The sequence below is a fragment of the Erythrolamprus reginae genome, chromosome 2 (genome assembly GCF_031021105.1).
Source record: "Erythrolamprus reginae isolate rEryReg1 chromosome 2, rEryReg1.hap1, whole genome shotgun sequence".
Taxonomy (NCBI): domain Eukaryota; kingdom Metazoa; phylum Chordata; class Lepidosauria; order Squamata; family Dipsadidae; genus Erythrolamprus; species Erythrolamprus reginae.
Window position 1 is genome coordinate 94,716,980 of NC_091951.1, and position 24,521 is coordinate 94,741,500.

The window sequence follows — 24,521 nt, forward strand, 5'->3', positions numbered from 1 at the left end:
GACCAACCCTGTGGGACCTCACTGGTCGCTGGGATTCGTGCAGCAAAAGATGGACTCAGAGATAGTCTGGTCCTATGCCATGTAGGGCTTTACAAGTCTTTACCAACATTCTGAATGTGTCTGGAAACAGATCGGCAGCCAGTGCAGTCCACCGAGTGATGACGAGATATGGGCATGTCTTGGCAGGCCCAAAACCGCTCGCGCAGCTGCATTTTGGATGATCTGAAGTTTCTGAAAACTTTTCAAAGGTAGCCCCATATAGAGAGCATTGCAGTAGTTGAACCTCAAAGTGATAAGGGCATGAGTGACCGTGAGCAAAGACTCCCTGTCCAAATAGGGCCACAATTGGTGCACCAGGCGAACCCGGGCAAATGCCCCCCTCGCCACAGCTGAATGATGGTGCTCTAAAGTTAGCTGTGGATCAAGGAGGATGCCCAAGTTGCGAACCTTCTCTGCGAGGGTCAATAATTCCCTCCCAGGGTAATGGACGGAGAGATGGACATGTCCTTGGGAGGCAGTAGCCACAGCCACTCCATCTTGTCTGGATTGAGTCTGAGTCTGTTGGCACCCATCCAGACCCTGACAGACACCGGCACATCACTTCCACTGCTTCACTGAGTGGACATGGGGTGGAGATGTACAGCTGGGTGTCATCAGCGTACTGATGGTAACTCACCCCATGCCCTTGGATGATCTCACCCAGCGGTTTCATGTAGATATTAAACAGCAAGGGGGAGAGGACTGACCCCTGAGGAACCCCACAAGGGACCTAGGAGTCGACCTCTGACCCCCCGCTAACACCGTCTGTGACCAACCAGAAAGGTATGCGGAGAACCACCTTAGAACAGTGCCTCCCGCTCCCAACCCCTCCAATTGGCGCAGAAGGATACCATGATCGATGGTATCAAAAGCTGTTGAGATGACAAGAAGCACCAGGACAAAGGATAAAACCCTGTCACGGGCCCGCCAGAGATCATCCATCAGCGCGACTATAATACCAACAACTCCCCACCTCAAGTCCTTGGGAGGGATTCGATAGACAGATAAAAATGCCAAACTCAATCTAAACCTCTGACTGACTGTGCGATCAGCCGTAATCCAACAACAACTTATGAACACCTTCCTCTCCTTTTTCCCTGCCATTATTTGCCTTGTTCTGAATGTTCATCCTTTGCCTCTGGTAGGTCTGTTTCACAACAAAGAAAACGACTCTGTGGTGGCTAAGTTAAATACTTTTTTTTCTGAATGCCCCATAAGCACATTTGATTTTTTTTCCTCCTGAAGAAAATACGGGTAAAGTCATTGCCTGTCTTGTGCGACTGCCTATACAATGATAATCTTTCTCAGTGAAGATTTCTGTGTGAGTCAGTAGCAACGCCAATACTGTATAATCAGATCCTTGAATATAGGATATATTCCTATAGAAATACCAAATAATTGAAGACCCAACTGTCTGACTTGCTTCAATTCAGTCTTGAGGACAGACAGGAGCAGCTAACTCAGGTTTTATCCGCCTCATTTGATGCCAGCTATTTAGACAGTTGATCTTCCTGCCTGTCTGCTCCTGCACTGAGCCACTGCCCCTTTAATGGGGCGTCTAACATACCGGTACTGGTTTTATTGCTTGCGCTGACCTTGAAATGCCAGAAGGAAAAGTGGACAGAACTTCCTTTGAAAGTTTGTAGAGCTTGCTTCCAGAAGGGGGGAAAAATGCAATCTGTTCATATGGTAGATTTTTGAGTTACCCCATCAAAGCTTGCGTGTGAAATGTTAACCTGTTAATGGAAATTCAAATGAAATGGCTTAGACTGAAAGTGACATAACTTTTTTTTACTCTTCATGTTCACATTCTTTCTCCCACTTCAAAAAAAGAAATAAAGGGAAGGGTTATGCCTCTTTTGCATTTTTTGTGAGAGGATACACTTAGCATGAGTAATAGAAAACTTTTATGTAACCAAATGTTATTGATTACAACTAGCAACAGTCCCCAATCACTTCTGTGCCAGGAGAAAGAGAGAGGGAGGGAGGGAGAGAACAGAAGAGAAGAGAAGAGAGAACCTCAATTTTCTAATTTATTTTATATACGTCTTATTAATGTAACTAACACTTAGTGGGCATTAGAAGCAGGATGGTTGTAATGATTACTTCAAAATTCATCCTCAGTATGTATGTATGTATGTATATATGTATGTATGTACATACGTATGTACGTACGTACTTATTTATTTATTTATTTATATGCCACCCTTCTCGACCGACTCAGAGCGGCTTACAACAATAATAAATACAAAGTACAAAAAAAGTATGTGAGAAATCTAATATTAAAATAAACTAAAAATCCCAATTTCCTAAAAAATTGTCATCCACATTCATCCTATTTAAGTTACTCATTCATGACATCGGCTCATAGTCGCCAGGCCTGCCAGCAAAGATGGATCTTCAGGGCCTTACAAAAGGCCAGCAGGGTGGAGGCGGTACAAATCTCTGGAGAGCGTTCATTCCAAAGGGCTGGGGCCACCACAGAGAAGGCACCGCCAGATGGCATTGCTTGGCTGACGGGACCTGGAGAAGACCAATACTGTGGAACCTGACCGGTCACTGGAATACGTGAGGCAGGAGACGGTCCCATAGGTAGTCTGGTCCTAAGCCATGTAGGGCTTTGTAGGTCATACCCAACACTTTGAATTGAATTTGGAGACCAATTTTCAATATCTAAATTTAATTCCAGTATGTGTACACAGCTGAGTATGGAAATTGACAATGAAAACCTGTTGATTGAACAGGTGAAAGTGAGGATTAATTTAACATCCTCTGAAATGTTTTACAGAGGGCAAGGAAAGAAGGACTCTGGTATTTTAATAGGTCTAAAGTAGAACCCAGGTTAGCTTGCTTAATTCATTGGGAGTGTGAGATGGCTCCAGGGAAAGAAAGGGTTCAATTTATAGAACTCAAATTCTGCAAGGTGACGATGATAGAAGTTGTAATCCAATATGATTAGAAAGGCCTCTCATTTGAAAGTATGAATTACAGGGATTCCCTCCAGACAATACTGTATCCATAATTCCCGGTGAAGAAGAGGAAGTACAAGAGACTTTTCTATAGCTCTGCAATTTCCGTAGGAAATGTGTAATGATTGGATGAAGAGAAAAAAAAATAGATTTATTGATACAGTATACTTAAATATTGTGGATGGTAAATCTAAACAAACATAACAGCAGCATAAAATATTCCCCAGGTAAACAACTATAAAATCACAATAAACATAACAATAAAGAATAAAAACAAAAGTAAAAAAGAATAAAAGCAATTGTGGACGCTATTCAGTCTAATTATTGCAGTAAGGTTGTATAGAGCCTCGGTGGTGCAGTGGTTAGAGTGCAGTACAGGAGGCTACTTCTTCTGACTGCCAGGTGCTGCAATTTCACAGTTCAAATCCCATCAGGCTCAAGGTTGACTCAGCCTTCCATCCATCTGTGAGTAAAATGAGGATTCAAATTGTTGGGGGCAATATGCTAACTCTGTAAACTGCTTAGAAACATAGAAACATAGAAGACTGACGGCAGAAAAAGACCTCATGGTCCATCTAGTCTGCCTTTATACTATTTTCTGTATTTTATCTTAGGATGGATATATGTTTATCCCAGGCATGTTTAAATTCAGTTACTGTGGATTTATCTACCACGTCTGCTGGAAGTTTGTTCCAAGGATCTACTACTCTTTCAGTAAAATAATATTTTCTCATGTTGCTTTTGATCTTTCCCCCAACTAACTTCAGATTGTGTCCCCTTGTTCTCTATCATTTACAGCTTAGAGGGCTGTAAAGCACTGTGAAACGGCATATAAGTCTAAGTGCTACTGCTAATTCTATAGAAAAACCCTAGCCTTATAGAAACAAGGCAAGTGGAGATGCCATCTGAATCTCTGAGAGGAAAACTGTTAAACAAGATGGAGGTCACCAGACAGAAACACACTTTGCCCTTTCCACCTCACTAATGTGAACAAACTAATCACACCCACTTGAAATGAGCTGACTATTTGAAATGAGTAGCCTGATCATGTGTTTCTGTGTGTCTGTGCATCTTGTCTTTAGTATTTTTACAATTAACTGTAGATGGTGAACATATGCAACACACCTTCCTCCTCCTATTTTTCCCATAATGACCCCATCAGGTGAGTTAGGATGATAGAGAGTGACTGGCTCAAAGTACCCAGCTGGCTTTCATGGCAAAGGAAGAAATAGAACTCACGGTCTCCCCCTTTCTAGCTTGATATCTTAATCACTAGACCCAACAATCTCTCTATGCATACCTAATTATAGACAATTGTGCGTAAGATTATTTTTTATCTATTTCAATTGTATATCTGCCCATCTCACGAAAATAACTATGGAGGCAAATACAATTAAAAACATCAATATAACAAGAGAATGCAAGAAAACAAAAAAAAAGTGCTGAGAATAATCATCAGCAATACAATAATAATGGCAATACCAAATGGGTTTCCTTAGACCACCCAGAGCTGGTAGAAGGGGAAATCGTGATGATGAAATTAAAAGTTGCTGAAAGGTCAAGAAAAGCAAGGATAAATGTGCTGCTCACAAGCTCAGTCAGTGCTGTTTTGGTCCCTGTCTAGGCCTGAAAGCCTACTGAAATGGGTCCATTTCCACCAGTGTTTTCTGAAGCTGCAGCACAATAATCTTCTCAACAATCTGATTAGGGATCAGATGGACAATGGAGGTTGAGGAAAAGTCAGACTTCTGCCTTATTATATTTCAGCAGAATCATCCCCTCCCCTAAATATGCATTCTCCACTACCCATTGCATTCTACACTATGAGACCACCCATATATCCTTTCCTGGGAAACCTTTCTAACTGCATGGATCTAACCTAGAGAGGATGACTTCATGGCTCCGAGAACTCCTGTACCATCACAGCGAGGAGCTTTGATGAATGCAATAGTCAGAATATTGGAAAAGGCTAAATGGTTCACTGTTTTTATTGCCATGAGTTAGACAAGTGTATCGGTGGTTATTGAAACAGATGTCGAAGTGCCGCCTCTATGTTGGTTGAGGCAGGCAGGATTCCCTTGGGTCCCATTTGTTGGGGGTCAAGGGAAAGGGAGGGTTTTGCCTTCTCTTTCTGCTCAAGATCCCCATGGACAATTGGTGGGCCACTGTGTGACACAGAATGCTGGACTCGATGGGCTTTGGCCCGATTCAGCATGGCTCTTCTTATGTTCTTATGTTCTGGATGTTATCAGGGACTCCAATCATGCTCAGTTCATTCTGACTTCCAGCACCTCTCTTAGCATGGAATGGAACAACTCACTGCAGCCAACTCACTACAGCCAACTCACTGTGGGACAATGCACCACAACAAATTCAAAAGTTACCGGTAAATTAATTTCAATGGATCTGTGGTCAATAACAATAAAATAAAGTCAATCTAGAAATACAAAAGTTACAATAATTTCAGCAAAAATGTTGACACCATTAAAATTTGAATGAAATTATTTATACAGTATTGAATTGTCCTGCAATGAGTTGCCTCATGGTGAGTTGGCTTTGGAGAATTGTCCCTTGGCAAGTTGGCCATAGCAAGTTGTCCTAGACCCCTCTCAGTATCTCAGTATCTAAGATATAACAAAGATTTTTCACATTTTTAGGATGAATGACAGGTCTTTATATATATACTGTATTAGGAAACAAGTTGACTAGTGGTCATACAGACAGATGTGACATTGTTGTCCTGCTACCGTTGTAGGAGTTTTTGCTAGTATTTGAATGGGCATATTGATAGATTTCATTTACAAGAGTTTACAGTGAAGGCATTTAAGTATGGGATAAAGTAAGGGAATGATACATTCATTTACTCATTTTGGTGGATATACTCCTTATTGGTTGTTTATTTTGTTCCAGGTACGAGTATTCACCTTTTCTGTTGGACAGCATAACTATGATGTCACTCCCCTGCAGTGGATGGCTTGCGCTAACAAAGGTAGGTTGCCTTCTCCTGCTTCTTCTTCAAAACATTCAGTTTTGCTCAGGAGAAAAATTGCCTTCTTTTACTCTAGTATATAATGTGGGGGAATGGGACATACCTTCTGCTGGTCAAAAGTTAGCTTGATATTTTTCAGAGATTGGAGTGGGGCAACTTGCCCCTTTCCACTTCGGTCACAGCTATCCTTCTGTATTTTGATGAAGGGCTGTTGATGATGGGAACTGAATTCCTAATAAATCTGGGCAACATTGGGATGGAACAGTTGATATAAAGTAGCTTTATATTGGAAGAAGGGGGATTCTGTGCTGAAAGATTAAATGATTAAATACTGTTTATCTATTTTTAAGATAATCTTACTTAGGAGAATTGTAAAATTATTTAGTTGAAAGGGATCAGAAAGATTATAGAGCCCAATCCATTTCAATAAATAGGACGATTAATTAAATTACCCATGATTCCCATACCTCTTCTTCAAACCCTCCATCCAACCCACAACTTTCACAAGTAGACTCTTCCACAGTTGTACAAATTAGTTTCCTCTGTTTTCTAGTACTTATAGTATATGAAGATAGGGTAGCTGCAACTTAAGCCCCTTAGTACTGGTCCTACTTTCTATGTCCATGGAAAACAGTTCTTCTCCAACTACCAATACCAGTAATTGACAAGTGCATATATTTTTCTTGGGCGAGGAAGTGGGGATAGGAAAAGAGATAGAGGAAAATTAATTCCAGACAAAGGAAGTTCCACACCAAGAACAAAGTTCAGTAGTTTCATCTTTGGCTCGTTAATTAAACTGGATTTGGGGGTTGGGGGGTCGGCTTTGGCTTGTTTCTTTTGATGAAAGAAGGCATTCTAAGAGAATCCCAGAGAGCCAAACGTGGAAGACGCCATTAACAGAATTAATAGAATTCTCACTTTGAGGGGGGGGGGGGTTGAGGAAATGAGAGGAACATTGAATTACACAAATGAAAGTCTGGGTAACACAAAAACCTGTGTACTGTTAGGAGGTTAGAGGATATTATCCCTTGGCTTATTTCCTCTCTTGCTCCTGATAGCTAATGTGACCACAGACCCCTTTATAAGATCCCTGAGGCTGTTCCCCACCCCACCCACTCCTCTGAAGGCTGGTCACATTCAGAGAGTCTTTCATCTCCTTGCCTACCTTCTTGCTGTCTCTCATTTATCTGAAATTGCCTTGTGTGCCCTTTTGTTCCCCAGGGCTGGCTTTCTGTTCACACCGTCCGTATTCTTTCAGCAGGTGGTGGAAGTCTGTGAACCTTTGGGCTGGCAGTAATCCATCTTCCCATTGTTCTGCCCTGTGGAAATACCTCTGGCTACAATAGCCAAATGCCCACTTCTCTCTTTTATCCACTCTGCTCCCTTGTCCTTTTTCCATCTCAGATCATCAAGGGCACGTAGCAACTAATTCTCATTGTAATTCTAATGTTACTCTCCCTTTTAGGGCTCTAAGTATTTCTTCCTCCTTCCAGCAGTCATCATGCATCATTGTATGTCTGCAAGTGTTTTGATTGCCACCGCATCCAAGTAGAGAAGCTTGGTGAAAAGAAACTTCTAAGAGTTTTGCTCAATTTATATTAGCTGCTGCCATTTTCTGGCCAATCCATTATTTTTTTTCATATCATCCAGTAATGCGGGATCACAATCAATTGCCAAGGGCTGCTTTCAACTTTTAAAAAATCAAGTTTGAATAAACATAGCTGGGGGAGTTTTTTTGGCCTCAACTGCTTCACTGAATTAATTAATTTGTATAAAACATGGCTTACCAGAATTAACCCAGAAACTGATGTAAATACAATTCCAGGTTGTTTTAAGTTGAGGGTGAAAATTTATTCAACAATCCTTTTGTTGCTGTGCTCCAGGATGTCACTGAAATCTCAGTAAACTAATAAGGTTACCCATCTTAAATAAGACATTTGAAGCATCTTTTCACTGATTAATAATACTAAACCAGGTTTCTTCAACCCAGGAATCTCCAGATGGGTTGACTCCCAGAATCTCCAGCCATTGTGCTAAACCAGAGGTCTTCAAACTAGGCAACTTTAAGACTTGTGGACTTCCACTCCCAGAATTCTCCAGCCAGCAATGAATTCTGGGAATTGAAATCCACAAGTCTTAAAGTTGCCTAGTTTGAAGAACTCTGTGCTAAACTAAACACACTCGTTTGTCCCCAACAGACATTAGTTGAGTGGGCCTTTGGATTAGATTGTAAGGCCGTGATGGTGAAACTATGGTGTGCGTGCCACAGGTGGCACGCGTAGCTATATCTCCATATCTGCTGGCACGTTGCCCTAGCTCAGCTCCAGCGTGTATATGCGCACTGGCCAGCTGATTTTTGACTTGGGCAGAGGCTCTGGGAGGGCATTTTCAGCCTCCGGAGGGACAAGGGAGGTCGTTTTCGCCCTCCCTAGGCTCCAAGAATGTCTCTGGAACCTCAAGAGGAAACAAGGGAGGGGAGGTCATGCAACGGGGGGAATGGACTAGCACGGGGGGGGGTTGTTGTGCGCGCATGCATGGGAGGACAGGGCACATGGGGCACACACACACACACTTTTGGCACCTATGGGAAAAAAGGTTCGCCATCGCTGTTGTAAGGTATCTTGGAAGACGCAAATGGAAACACTTAATTTTATAAATCATTTCAAAAATTAGATCACTGATTGGCAAGGTATTATGTAAATACCTGGTGCTCATTTGCTGCCTCTCAATAAGAATATTAATGATGATGATGATAATAATAACAACAATAACAATGAAAATAACAATAGCAACAACAACAACAACAAAACAACAACAAAACAACAACAACAACAACAACAACAACAACAACAACAACAACAATAATAATAATAATAATAATAATAATAATAATAATAATATAACAAGAGAGTTGGAAGAGACCTTGGGGCTCTTCTAGTCCAACCCCCTACTTGGGCACAAGACCCTACAATACTTCAGACAGATGGTTATCCAACATCTTCTTTAAAACTTCCAGTGTTGGAGCATTCACAACTTCTGGAGGCAAGCTGTTCCACAGATCAATACAGCACATGAGAACCTCATGTATTGTAATATCTAGCCCCCCTACACACACACACAGACTCCAAAAGAGCTTAATTTTAGAAAATGGAGAGATTTTGACAATTATTTAAGCCCTGTCGATTTTGTTTGTTTGTTGACTTCATTATTTTAATGACTTGTAGATATATGAACCCCTTCAGCCTCCTTTTTTCCATAGTCTCTTTAAAAACCTGCCCGTTTCTGACTGAAGGTTCTGCGTGCTGCTTTGTTCTAGCAGCCTTTGTTCTGAAGGGCATATGGAGCAGGAGGAGACCCTTTGTTTCTTGAGAGTTTTCTAATCTCCTGCTGCTGATCCCCCAGGTCTGGGTTTTCGACATCAAAGATATTTGGACAGCAACTGTGACATCATACTTAGGAAAAGCTCCATTGTAAACAACGGGAACTTCTGAAGGAGAGAGAGAAAGATGTAGGTAGTTAGAACAAGAGGGGTATCCTATTGTTAGCGATAGCAAGCTACCACCATAACTTTCTCAAGAATAAAAGGAGCCGCCTCATTTCAAAATGCCACGAAGGGAACGCTCATGGTTCCATTGTTTGCACAGCAGACGATGCACAAATGAGTGGGCAAGAAAGAGCAAGAGAAAGAAAGGTTTTCTGTAACATATATGTTCCATTATTATATTAGTTAGATGGCATATTTGGGGAACATCAGGTTGGAGAAAGCTGTCATAATACTTCCAGCTTTTAATCACAGGAGGAAAAATATGGTAACAAAAGAGGAGCATGCAGATTAAATCAGGATATAGACCGTCACAATTTATAAAAATCTTTGTGAATAGAGATGGTTTGTAAAAAGAACACCAAGAGCTCAGGAGAAACCAGGCTTACCTTACAGTCCATCCCCCTGAGCACCACAATATTTCTCTGGAATTGCATGCAGTCCCATGGCCGGATTCAAATCATTCCAGAAACATTTAGAATCTGCAATCAAGTAGGATAGAGCAGTGTTTTCCCAACCTTGGCAACTTGAAGATATTTGGACTTCAACTCCCAGAATTCCCCAGCCAGCAAATGGTGGCTGGGGAATTCTGGGAGTTGAAATCCAGATATCTTCAGGTTGCCAAGGTTGGGAAACACTGGGATAGAGAATAGGGATGAAAACTGTTGAGGCACAGGTGGTGGGTTTTGTCAAAGTCTAATAGGGTCCTGACAAGGGGTAGGTTATGGACTCCCTTACTGCCAGTTTGCTCGCTGAACGGGCATAGGCACTTTATGCGCTGCGCACATGTGCAGTACTTTTAAAAAGCATCTGTGAATGCGCAGAAGCAAAAAACCAGATCGCAGGGCCTATGCCGCTGTCGAGAGAACTGGCTTGGGGGCGTGGCAGGCCTGGGTCCCTGCCAGTTCCAACGACCTTGTCCGAACCAGTAGTAACCCACCTTTGTGAGTCCTGACCTTTGAAAATACCCCATTTTCAGTTGAGGCAGCTCCACGTCTTTCCTATGGGATTGTTGTTGATTTGTATAGCATTCCCACCCTGCTTCCTGATTTAGGAAGAAGGATGCTATGAATTTTCAGAACAATGTGGGATATTTTTGCATTGCTTGGGAGTTTGGGAGTGGGAATGGAAACAATTTGCCACTCCCAACAATTTGGGACTGGGAATGGAAATACAGTTTGCCACTTTAGATTTAGAGTGACACCCTTAATTTTAAATAGAAAAAAAGTACCACCACAAATTTGTAACTGGGTGTTAAATCTGCAGTTCACCCCAGCCTCCTCTATCTTAATCCGTCATTCTATCTCTCAGTTGGGGCTAGCATGGGTTAGTACTCTCCCAATCAACTTTTTCCACATGATTTCATTCTTTTATTTCTTCATGCTACTTTGATTACAAGATTATTCAGTGCTGAATGCATGATTTACACCCCATTAATATTCAGTCATATAACAATCTGGAGAATTTTTGAAGGCAATTCAGTTTCAATATAATATGACATTATCATCTAACCACTTCTAAGTCTGAACAATCACCACTCCTACTCTTAAAGTAATTTCCCTATAGCCCCAGCAGTACAGTAAAAGCTCAAACCACACCGCTTAAGCAGCTTTCAATCCACAGTAGATCTCAAGGTTGTAGCGACAAAGTCTATTTGAGTTCTTGGAGAGTTCTGCTTTTTTTCCCAGAATTGCTAATCAGATTGGTCTCCTGAATTGAAATGGTGGAGATAAATTATTACATCTTTCTAGATCAACCCATCTACATTTAGGTCTTGGTGACTGTAACTATCCTGGCTTCCCTTTTTGCAAAATTGAAGAAATATAATGGCACATCAACTCATTTATTGCTGATGAATTTTCTGTAAGAGTCAGAGGGGAATAAACAAAAAACTGTAGGGTTCACAGGGAGACTGCTAAACAGACATGGTGGCTGCAGAGGCAGATGCTGTAGAGAGATGGAAAGTGCTGGAGGCGGTGAGGGTCACAGCTGCCAAGGACTGTAAAGAGATCAGAGTAAATGGGCCTGGTGCTAGAAAAACAGGCATGGCTTTGAGGCCCACTTATTATTATTATTATTATTATTATTATTATTATTATTATACTTGTTGTTATTTATTATTATTATTATTATTTCAACAATACAACACAGCAAATGAGATCACTATGCTGGATTTTGTATTTCATCACCAGTCGTGCGCTTTTTATTATTATTATTATTATTATTATTATTATTATTATTATTTATTAGATTTGTATGCCGCCCCTCTCCGCAGCCTTCCCAAGCACCTAGGACTGCGTGATGTAGTGGCGAATTATGTGTGCCGATCCCAGTAAAGTGGCCTTTGACAGATGGAGATTTTGTCAATTCCGATGGTTTTCAAATGTCCACTGAGATCCTTTGGCATGCTAAGGACTACTAGGACCACTTTCACTGGCTTTATGCCAGAGTCATTGCAATTGTTGTTGTTGTTGTTGTTGTTGTTGTTATTATTATTATTATTATTATTATTATTATTATTATTATTCACACAGTCAACTTTGGCATTTTTGTCTACCTGTTGAGTTGAGTTGAGTTGAGTTGAGTTGAGTTGAGTTGTTTCCAAGGACCTGGAATATATTTAGATTTAGATTTAGATTTAGATTTATTTACTTATTTATTTATTTATTTATTTATTTATTTTGTTCAATTTTTTAAATTTATTTATTTATTTATTTATTGATTGATTGATTGATTGATTTGATTTGATTTGATTTGATTTGTATGTCGCCCCTCTCCGTAGACTGGGGGGGGGGGGGATTACAACATGTTAGCAATAGCACTTTTTAACAGAGCCAGCATATTGCCCCCACAATCCGGGTCCTCATTTTACCCACCTCGGAAGGATGGAAGGCTGAGTCAACCTTGAGCCGGTGATGAGACTTGAACCGCTGACCTGCAGATCTAGCAGTCAGCTTTAGTGGCCTGCAGTACAGCATGTATCTGCTGCGCCACCCCGGCTCTGAGATTTAGATTTAGATTTATTGTGTGTGCCTTTGAGTCAGTCTTGACTCCTGGCAACTGCTTGGACTAGTCACTGAAGTTGTCTAGCCAGACAGAACCGGCTCCATGATGTCACCAGTGGTTTGCTACCAGTTCTATAGGAGCCCACCTTTGCTATATACCAAACAGAGCCAAACAGATATGCCCTGTTATTTGTTAGGTATGTATCTCCCTCCTTTGCCTTAGGACAGTGATGGCGAACCATTTTTAGTTCATGTGCCAAAAGGATATGCACGCGCTAACACATGCTCCCTGTACATGTGCACACCCACCCTACCCCATGCATGTGCGCACAGGCTTCACAATGAACCCCTGAAGCCTGGGGATGGCAAAAAATGGTCAAACACGCCAAACGGAAGTTCAGAAACAAACTTCTGGTTGGCCCATTGGGCCATTTTTCACCATCCCCAAGTTTCAGGAGGCACCATCTTGGCACTACTGGTGAAAAGCCTGTACTAAAGTTCCCAGGCTTTTCATCCCAATATAAGTTTCAGTTTCTTAAGTTTCCATTGTTCAACCAGGAGGGAGCTGGTTGCTCAGTGATATCTTTTCTCCTCCTCCTCTGGCCAGTCAGATGTTGGAATGTGATTGACTCATCAGTTAGGGATTCTGTTTTGACTGAATGCTCTTTTAAGAGTTTCATGAATTGGTAGAGCCATGTTAACAAGGTTAGCCAATGAATAGGCACCGCATCTAAATCAGCCAATGGGAGCTAAACACTTTAAAAGTATTGATTGGGAAAGAGTTGCAGTTGATTCATCTCACATACTAGCAAATAATTCATCAGCAGGAGAGATGGCTGCTATGCGGTATTTGTAGGCTGTGGAGGATTTGAACTAGGGGAAGTTGGACACTGGGTGTTTACTTGACGTATTTATTAATTAGTTGATTGCTGGAATGGAGTTGCCTCTATTTTGAGGGGTCCACTTTGTCTGCTTGGTGTAGGGGACATGATTGAAACATTTAAATACATTAAAGGGTTAAATAAGGTTCAGGAGGGAAGTGTTTTTAATAGGAAAGTGAACACAAGAACAAGGGGACACAATCTGAAGTTAGTTGGGGGAAAGATCAAAAGCGACATGAGAAAATATTATTTTACTGAAAGAGTAGTAGATCCTTGGAACAAACTTCCAGCAGACGTGGTTGGTAAATCCACAGTAACTGAATTTAAACATGCCTGGGATAAACATATATCCATCCTAAGATAAAATACAGAAAATAGTATAAGGGCAGACTAGATGGACCATGAGGTCTTTTTCTGCCGTCAGACTTCTATGTTTCTAATCTGGATTAAGCATCTGCCTCAGTGGTCCATTACATCCAATGAATGTTGCCACCCAGTCAGGTGTCTGAAAGAAGCCAGTGGCTGCTGGCAGTTGATGGTGAGGCAGAAGAGGAGAAGTTAAAGAAGTAGATGATGGTGCCAAAACAGGCCAGCTGAATTGAATCCAACCAAACTAATGGCTGAAGACCCCCTCCTTAAACATGATGATTTATTGGCTTATCTGAATTGAACTTCTGGATTTCCAAGAGGAAGCTGTTTGGGAATGGTGCAATCAAAATTTAACAACCTTGAGCTTAGTTAATTCATTGTTGCTTGCAGCCTGCATCAATTGTGCCAAATATTGGATTAAAAAGAGGATTTTGCCCTGAAAACCAGTTTAAAAGATGATACTAAAAAAAAGTTTCTATCATTAATTTTGTGTGTGTGTTTGTTTTTTTTAAAGGTTATTATTTTGAGATTCCTTCCATTGGCGCTATCCGAATCAACACTCAGGTAAGAAAAGACAGAGAGTGAACTCTGCCCAAAATATTTAATTTGTGATGAATTTCTGTTTTTCTCACAACTGCATGGAAGGCAGCACTGAGGCTTGCGTTGGAAATCAGAAGAAATTGCCACCAGATATTTTTTCTTCAATAGAAGTCTTTTGAATACAAATTTTAAATTCAGTCCTATATATCTGAGGATATAAAAGAGAAAGCCATTTGTAAGTCACCTCACTTACTAGAGCAACTCCAGGTGCATTTCTTTGTTTGTTAGCAGTCTAAATCAATTCACTACAAAATGAAGGTATCTATCTATCTATCTATCTATCTATCTATCTATCTATCTATCTATCTATTATGTAACTATATAGTGTAAATTCATATCATATCACCAAAGGTGACTTTGGATGCCTCATAACTTAAAGAGTAAACCATGTATCACAATGTCTATGGAGATTCTCAGTCATCCAGGTAATGGTGCTTTTTCAAAAGGCAATTGGACTGTGTCTTTTCCTTGAGGAAGAAGATGTTTTGCTTCTCATCCAAGAAACTTCTTCAGTTCTGACAACTGATAAAGCTTCTTGAATGCGAAGCAAAACGTCTTCCTCAAGGGGGGGGGAAACATAGTCCCATTGCCCTTTGAAAAAGCACCTTTGCAGTGAGTATCACAATGATACTATAAAGTATAAAATTCACTTTAAGAAATAAATATTGTAAAAAACAAAGATAAAAACTCTAGGCAAGCAAAGGATAAGAATAACCAGCTTAGCAGTGGAGCCATCTGAGCAAGTCTCCACTAACCTGAAAACCCCAGACCTCACTGTATCTACACTGTCCAGTAAAGGACGATAGATGTTTTTCAACTTCATAATAGAAATCTGAGAGTGGTTAACTGGATTAAAACCAGCTAGGCAGCCAGAACAGATGTTATTGCAGACCAAGATAGAGATTTTTATTGACCAAGACAGTCTGTATTCATGTGTATGTCCTGATCCATAGTATAAGGAGTCCTTAGAATTGGAAAGGATGTTTTCCAGGGGGAAAAATATAAATTGTGTCAAGTGGAACTCTGCAACCATCTATAAAAGCAAGTTGTTTGTCAAGGGCCCGAATTGGGAGATGGGGGTGCCACTCTGAGGGGGGTGGGGTACCTCTGTCAACTATGGAACTGGGTCGTAAGTACCATTGGGGAGGCCCATCATAACTGCAAATGGTCTCTAAGCAAGGCCCATGTAGCCCATTTCAGTGGGAAGAACGTACTGTAATTTGTATAAACCTGCATACGGTGGTTGTTAAATAAGTCCATTATTTTTCTTAGTTCTTGAAAGACATACTGTTGATGCAAACTTCAACTGAAGAACTGCATAGAGAAAAGGATAGATGGCATTGTTTGGAATTTAGTCTTTGAGGAAAAGTTTCTAATGTTCCTCATTTCAAAAGAATTCGGGGTTTTATTTAAGTTCAGTCCTGAATGTGACAAGCATGCTGTACTGAAATATGAATGCTGAGTGTGCCCCTGACAGCCTATAATACAGGATCAGCCCCATCGCAACATGAATTGACATTGAATGAATAAGGTGATCCTAATAAACTAGTCCGTTTCAGCCTTTCTGAAACATTCATGTCTCCTGACAGCAGAATTTGAAGTTCCAGCAAATGTCTCTAGAGCTGTTTTATCTGGTAATATCATTGATTGCCTTGTTCTGTATGCCAGTGTTTCCCAACCTTGGCGACTTGAAAATATTTGGACTTTGACTCCCAGAATTCCCCAGCCAGCATTCGCTGGCTGGGGGATTCTGGGAGTTGAAGTCCAAATATCTCCAAGTTGCCAAGGTTGGGAAATACTGCTGTATGCAAAGCACCCTTGTGTTTTGCAAAGCCATAGCCATTTCTTTAAGAGGAATATCTTCCATACATCTCTATTTCCATATTAATACCACACGGTAGCGATCTGTTCTACTGCAGTAGATTCATGTAATGTGCATGCAGCTCTCTGCAAATTGTCTTAATTACTTCTTCGGTACTTCTGCTCTGCCATTTTCTTGGCTCACAAGAATGTGTTAGTTCCCCTCTTGCAACAGCCTCGCATTCCTCCTAATTTCGTCATCTTCATACAAAGCTCCACTAATATCCAAACCAGCAGTGAGACTTGCTCACGAAGGAAGTGCTTGTGTGCCGGGACTTATATTTATGTGGCTAATTATTAAAACCTTGTGCCTGAATCAGCATGCCGGGGAACAAGCCACATTGCCAGATCTTCCAAGCTATTAAAGCCGACAGGCAGCATGTGAGAGAAAGAGCATGGCATGAGTTATTAGCGCCCTGGAAATGGGGTGACAAGGCAGAGCTAATAGCTTTCCATTCAAATGATGCCTGAATCTTCAGGCCTAAAGCCACAGGGAAAATGGAGGAAGTAGAGGAACAGGAGGCAGAGGGCTTTGTGCGTCGGTACGCTTGTATAAATTCTATGGGAAAACTTACCTGGATGATTCTTCCAACACAGAAACAATCTGTAGTTTTTGTCTGAACCCGTTTTTTGGAATAATTGCTCCCCCAGGCCTCCTGATTTTCAAAACGCAGGAAGAAAATACACAAACTTGATGTTATTTAGATGGATAACCCAACTGTTTAGCTTCTGTAGCACTTTGAAAAATGATTTCTTTTAACGCTTGAAACTAATGAGCATTTCTGCCCTTGTGATAGCCCCTGTCTGCTTTTTTCCAGCTGTTACATATGCCAACTGATGCATGCAGCATTTCAATAAAAGTCAGTGAAAAGGATAGGTAGAAGAATTAATGTTAAGCCAAGTTCACATATGCTAAAAAGAGGGGGAAACCACCCTTTCTTCCTATCCCATTGGGGGGGGGGGGAGATGAACCTGATGTGTTAGTGAACTGAAGACATGATACTGAGTCAGAATTGCTTTGTACAAACAAAGGCTTAGAATACTTCCAGGAGATTTCAATTATAAGAACAGGATATAATCGTGCCATGTGGTTATAGTGAATTTAGTCTCCTGGTGAGGATCCATATGGTGGATCCATACACAAGAGGGAGATTTATTATATTTATTAGATTTGTAGAGATTATTGGCAAAATAAGAAATAAATAGAAAACCTCCTGAGGTTTGCAAAGCAATAAGCCAAAAATTAAAATAAAATAAACAACAAATAAAAATAACCAAATAAAATAATAATAAAAATAAAATAAACAAATAAAATCAAATAAGAATAAAATTAAACAAATAAAAACAAAATATAATAAAATAAACAAATAAAATAAAATAGTAAAGTAATAATATAATAAAACAAAACAAAACAAAACAAAATTTCCCATTAAAGTTCAAGGCAAGAATGCTGGCTGGATGGTTGGTGGAGAATATGAGGCAGAAATGGGATGCAAAGGAACACACAGACAAAAAACACTCCTAGATGTTCTGCAATGTTGTAATACCGCAATGTGATACTGAAAGAGTCCAGTTCAATTGTTAGAACAGAGATGGGGAACTGTGATCCCTTTATGACTTGTGGGCTTCAACTCCCAAGGCAGTAACTACAGGACTTTAAACCCAAACAGAATGATTTCAGGCAGTGCTACTTTTTTTATCTCTATCTAATTAGATGTCAGCAATCCATACCAAATCTGTATATTTTGCCATCACAAAATTATGAACACCTTTATTTTAGATAAACATGGTATTTTCGAGGAGCGGCTAGATACCAATGCTACCAACAATTCAATCCCTTGCGCTCACAGTAGATGAGATTTGCATCATACATAGTAGACAAAGGTCCACAATTTGGAACTTACAAACATCCACTGAGAACCACTGTGTTTCCTTATAGCACTCTTTTGTGTATGTGTCTGTAAATTATTTTTATAGTTTCTTCCCTTATTATTACAATTTCATCTTATTTTGATCTTGGAGTTATTGATTCTGGCTCTTTTCCATAACTGACTATTATGTTATAGTTAGTTAGGATTATTATACCCTAACTCTAACTTCAATGTGACATTTAAAAATATTTTTTGCATTGAATTTCCATTGATTAGTGCAGTATTTTGAATTCTGTATCACCTTATACATAATGTTTAAAACAAATGTCATGGAAAATGAAACTGTAGAGTTAACAACTATAGAGTCAACTTTGCTTAATTGAAGCCTATGCCTTATGTGTTCTAGGAACTTCTCACACTCCAAGCGCTGACAGCCTAGGACAGTGATGGCGAACCTTTTTTTTCCTCGGGTGTCAAAAGAGCGTGCATGTGTAGTATTGTGCGTGTGTGAGTGCCCACACACATGATTCGATGCCTGGGGAGGGCAAAAACAGCTTCCCACACACCCTGGAGGCCCACTGGAGGCCAGAAATGGCCTGTTTCCCAACTTCTGGTGTGCCCAGTAGGCTCGTGTTTCACCCTTCCCAGGCTCCAAAGGCTTCCCTGGAGCCGGAGCAGGGTAAAAACGCCCTCCCCCAGGATCTCCAGGAGACTTTCTAGAAGCCGAAAACAGCCTCCCAAAGCCTCTGTGTGAGCCAAAAATCAACTGGCCCACACACACAAGCACATTGGAGCTGAGCTAGGGCAACAGCTCATGTGCCAGCAGATATGGTTCCATGTGCCACCTCTGTCACCCGTGCCATAGGTTCGCCATTACTGGCCTAGGAAGTCAAATTGCCTATTGCAATAGCTCTAACTGAATATGTAAATGCCTACTTCAAAGGAGCAGATCTAGGAGCTGAAGTCAACAAGTCATAAAAGGGCCATAGTTCCCCACCCCTAGAATAGAGGGTCAGTGACCTGGGGTTATGTAGATAGGGGTTCAAGACAGTAGTGGGTTTCACTTACTTTTGCTACTGGTTTGAGAACAGGAGTGCGCAGAAGCATTTTTGATGACATCCGGGCAAATGGGTGGAGCCTCCCACCATCGCTACTGGTTTGCTGATCCAGTGAGTACTGGTAGCAACCCGCCACTGGTTCAAGATCTGAAAGATACAGACCAAGACCATTTCCATTTTCTTTACTCTTTTTTCCATTTCCCCCCATTTTTTTCTCTTATTTCTATTTTTTCCTTGTATTTCATTCAAGACAAAGACAGAAATAAGCAAGTGGGATATAAGCCTAGCTGCCTTAGAATACTGATATTATTTTACTTTTTAACCAGTTTCAAAATGGCTATTTTTCACATTCTTTAGCCATTTATTACCTACCTCCCAACCTTAGCCTGACACAATAAGCTTTGGGGGACTTTTGTTCCATAGACTTACATTTGTTCTCAAAAGCATTCTAACTAAATAGGGCTCACTATAAAATGTGAGCCTAAAATATATTGGTTCCTAACAATACATTCCCTAATTCGCAGGTCCTAATTCCTTGTACTACTCCTGTTTGTCACTCTAAGACTAAGGAAAGGACTTAGTTAATTAACTGGCATTTTACTATCTGTTCTCAGGTGGAAGAGATGACAGGCGGTTATTTCTCTGGCAGGTATATCTATGATATTCTTATTTTTCAATGACAGTTAAACTTTGGGGTCATCTGGCTGTGTCTTCGCATAGTGTTTTTTTTCCTTTCACCACTCTTCTTCCCAAAGTTGCTGAAAATACTTCATTGACTATTCCTCAAATCTCTTGCAGTGCCTCTAAATCCTCATTAATATCAACTGCTCAGCCTTATTTTAGATTTACTAACCAAGCTTACTCTGGATAGAAAACAGAAGTATCGTAGTCTAACTTCAACAGTTATTAAAGTTGTTTAGTCCATTTTAACTACCAGCCACCTTTCTTCTCTTGAAAATTCCCTCAGATCTTGATATATTCTTCTGGAAAAGACTGATACAAAGTCCACAGGAACTCCCTCTTTCTTTTGTGAACAGTTTGTCTTAAAAGAAGCTAAACCTTCCTAGCTCCTTATCAGCAAAGTCCAAAGCTTAAAAAAGAATTTGTGGAGTAATCAGCATCCTTCCAACCCCTACCTCACAGTTCACACAGAGATGTGGATCTTTCACCACCAAATAAAAGTTTGGTGTTGTTCTGTCGGGCTCTCTGGTAGACTCCTCCCAAAAATTCACAGGTACAAATTTCAGACACACACACGTTTGAAAATTCAAAACAATGTTCTTTATAATGAAAATTCACTTAAACTAAGCCCTCTTTTGGTATAGCAAAGAGCACTCGTCTCCAAACAAACTGGTAATTTGTACAAGTCCCTTATCAGTTCTGTGATACTTAGCTTGCAGCTGTGAGGCAATTCACAGTCCTTCTTCTTTCACAAAGTGAAACACACTTTGCTCTGGTTTAGTTTCAAAGCGGGGAAAAATCAGCACACAAAGGTCTAAGTCAGTAAAGCAGTCACGAAACACAACGATCAGATAATCCTCCACAATGGCCAAACCCACAGGCTGCTATTTATAGCAGCCTCACTAATTACCACAGCCCCACCCAACCATAGGTGGCCTCATTTTCTTTGATAATAATCTCTCAGTTGTTGCTGCCTATGCATCGCTCTCCGCATGCGTGGCTGTATCATTAACTCTTGTTCTGAATCCAAGGAGGAGCTAGATAATTGATCTCCTTCTGAGCTGTCTGCCATACTCTCCTCCTCCCTGTCACTCATGTCTTCTTGGTCAGAGGAGCCTTCATCATCAGATTCCACCGGGGGCAAAACAGCCCTGCAGCATGTGGATGTCTCCCCCACATCCACAGTCCTTGGGGCAGGAGCTGGGCCAGAGCTAACCACAACAGGTGTCAGCACCAAATAAAAGTTGATGGCTAGCTTCTCATAGTTATATTGAAAGGTATATATCCCTGGTTAGTCTAGAATCTCATAGGATAGTTTTAAGCACAGTTACACTGACTTACCTGTGCTAATTCTAATGAATAATAAAAGCTAAGCTCCTGATAAGAAATATGGAATACAAACTGAAGTAATACAACAGTATTATGGAGAACTGAAAACTGCAATCCTATGATCTCTGCAATGGATAACCAGAAACTAGAGAATGGCTGACATCTTCTTCCTCCGTAAATCTGACTTTGAAGGAAGAAATCTAATTTTAAGTTGCCATTCTGGTTTTTGCAGAATCATCCAAGACCCGTACCTCTCCGATATTGAAGTCTTGTTATTAGCAAATGCAAAAAAAAAAAATCATAGCATTGTGGGCAGATCAAAAACAATTTCACTCCACAAAAAGCACATCTCTCTTGTTCCCTGACACAGTTGTGAACAAGCAGGATCTTGCTTGATAATTTCCCCTCAAAGCAAACATTTCATACAGGTCTTAGTTGTGTGAAATAAAGTGTGACACTAGATGGTTCCTCTTAGCACAGGGTGAAAAGAAGTGTGCGATTCTGGGGTGATAGGCAAGCAGCTGCTGTACAGATGGTGCTGCTGTTAAGTGTAGGGGGGATTAAATTGGCTGTCACTGGGGGGCTTTCCAAAATCTAGATCTCCTGAAGTGGCTAGAGTATAAACAAGAGGTCGTGAAAACATTGGAAGGTGCACATTACTGCAAAAGAAACCAGGGGTGGAGAGACAGATCCAAGATGAACTCTGGAATCCTTTCCAGAAATTTTGAGATCACAATTCTGACTCCACAAGAGAACAAAAATTATGCTTTATAAGCTATATCAATAGAATCTTGCAAGTCTGATTTTTTCCCCTCCCTTCCCTCTTATACCCTAGGGCAGTGATGGCTAACCTTTTTTCCCTCGGGTGCCAAAAGACCCTACGTGCACACTATTGCACATGTGTGAGTGCCCAAACCCATAATTCAATGCCCTCTGGAGGCCGGAAACGGACTGTTTCCCAACTTCTGGTGGGCCCAGTAGGCTCGTGTTTCACCCTCTCCAGGCTCCAAAGGCTTCCCTGAAGCCAAGAAAGAGTAAAAATGCACTCCCAACCCCCTGAGGCTCTTTGGAAGCCAAAAACGCCCTCCCAGAGCCTCTGTGAGAGGCCAAAATCAGAACCCACATGCAGGTTGGAGCAGAGCTAAGGCAACAGCTTGCATGCCAGCAGATTGATTGATTGGTTGGTTGGTTGGTTGGTTGGTAGGTTGATTTTATTTATTTATTCATTCATTTATTTATTCATTTATTTATTCATTTATTTATTCATTAGATTTGTATGCCGCCCCTCCGCGTAGACTCGGGGTGGCTCACAGCAATAATAAAACAATATACAACAAATCTAAAATTTAAAAGTAACTAAAAATGCCTTATTTAAAAAGCAATACATACACACAAACATACCATGCATAAACTATGTAGGCCTGGGGGAGATGACTCAATTCCCCCATGCCTGATGGCAGAGGTGGGTTTTAAGGAGTTTACGAAAGGCAAGGAGGGTGGGGCAATCCTAATCTCCGGGAGGAGCTGGATCCAGAGGGTCGGGGCCGCCCCAGAGAAGGCTCTTCCCCTGGGTCCCGCCAGACAACATTGTTTAGTCGACGGGACCCGGAGAAGGCCCATTCTGTGGGACCTAACTGGTCACTGGGATTCATGCAGCAGAAGGCAGATATGGCTCCGCCTGCCACTGGTGGCACCCGTGCCATAGGTTCGCCAACACTGCCCTAGGGAGTCAGGGAGGAACCATACCAAGTCTCTTCCTAATACTGTCTCCTTTCCCAGGGCTCAAGGTATGCTTCTGCCCGTTTTGTTTTCATAGCAGCTTCTACATATTTTCCAAGGCCTTCTCCACACCTCCTAGACCAGTGATGGCCAACCTTTTTGGTTCCAAGTGCCCAAAGCACGTGTGCGTGAATACGTGTTCGCAACCCCCAAAATGCAATGCAAATACCCACACACAGGCAGATACCCCCACGCATGCGCTCCACCCTCTGTACATGCACACGCATCCCTTGTGCATGGGCTCCCATACCCCATTTTGACCTCCAGGTTGGTGCAGGAAAGCTTACAGCCCCAAAACAGGGCATGGAGGGGCACGTGGCAACCTGTTTGGCTTCCAGGTTGGTGCAAGAGGCCTTAGAGGGGCGTGTGTATGAACAGAAACCATCCGATGCAATGCAAGCATCCCGCGCATGCACTCTGCCCCACATACATACAAGTGTGCACATGCGCAGAAGAGACTCAAAAACCAGCTGCCCGGCAGGAGGCACACCCACATGCGCAGTGGAGCTGGGCTGGGATGACCGCTGGTCTGCCCACAGAGAGGGATCTGAGTGCCACCATAGGTTCGCCATCACAGTCCTGGACAATCAATGTCTTCTTAAAGGAATTCCTTCTCCCCCTGTTTCCAGATTGGATTTGGCATCTTCCAGAATACTAAGCCACAGATCAGGGGTAGGCAAAGTTGGCTCTTCTGTGACATGTGGACTTCAACTCCCAGAATCCCTGAGCTAGCATGATTGGCTCAGGAATTCTGGGAGTTGAAGTCCACAAATCATAGAAGAGCCAACTTTGCCTACCCCTGCCATAGATCAAATGGAAATTGTCAGAAACAGTCGTCCAGCCATATTGGGCAAGGCTGACCATGTTTTTACTGACCAAGCCCACAAAAATCAATACTGTCCAATTCTATCCACTGCTTTTCTAGGTCGAGTTTAGCATTCCTTGTTGGAATCTCTTCCGATCAGAAGTATCCCAGCAAAATGCATTTCTGTGTAGCTCAGCAGGATCCCGTACAGTTTTACAGCAAAGTATTTAGCATGTCCACTCCCCCTTAGGGAACTATAAAGGTTAATAGCTCATTACTGAATATTTATTTCTGGTGACGCGAGTCCAGGATTTGACAGGCACTTCCCCTCTGGGTTGCCAATTCATAGGGCTCTGCGTGAGGAGAAGACAATATTCAGTGGTGTAAGCCTGCCATCTGGTGGTCGGTGCCTCATATTATAGCCCATTATCTCAGAAAAATCCCTAAAGTCACCTTGAGAATCTTGTCATTTTCCCAGGGACTGGGAAGAGAGGTGCCAATTAAGCAAAGGGATAATGAAGTGAGAAGAGGGATTGCTTAATTCTTTCTCTTTCTCTTGATGCTCTCTAGCCTCCTCATGCTTTGTTCCTTCGTGGACAGAAAAGATAGCGGGAACGGATTCTAAAACTCCCCTCTCTCGCCCAACCCCTTCTCAGTTTAAATTCAATCTTTCCCAATGTGCTCTGATTATCTTAGGGATTTCTTTATTACCTTGTATTAAACTACAGTATAGGCATGCCTGCCA

The 24,521-nt window shown here is 41.5% G+C and overlaps 1 protein-coding gene across 1 annotated transcript in view; it reads left to right on the plus strand.

The window, feature by feature from the left end:
* The window catches only part of CACNA2D2 (calcium voltage-gated channel auxiliary subunit alpha2delta 2), a 731,412-nt gene that overhangs the window by 631,435 nt on the left and 75,456 nt on the right, over nucleotides 1-24,521 (plus strand). Inside the window, exons 12-13 of the mRNA XM_070735804.1 lie at nucleotides 5,919-5,997; nucleotides 14,308-14,357. Coding sequence (XP_070591905.1) covers nucleotides 5,919-5,997; nucleotides 14,308-14,357 — 129 coding nt within the window. The remainder of the gene's footprint in view (nucleotides 1-5,918; nucleotides 5,998-14,307; nucleotides 14,358-24,521) is intronic.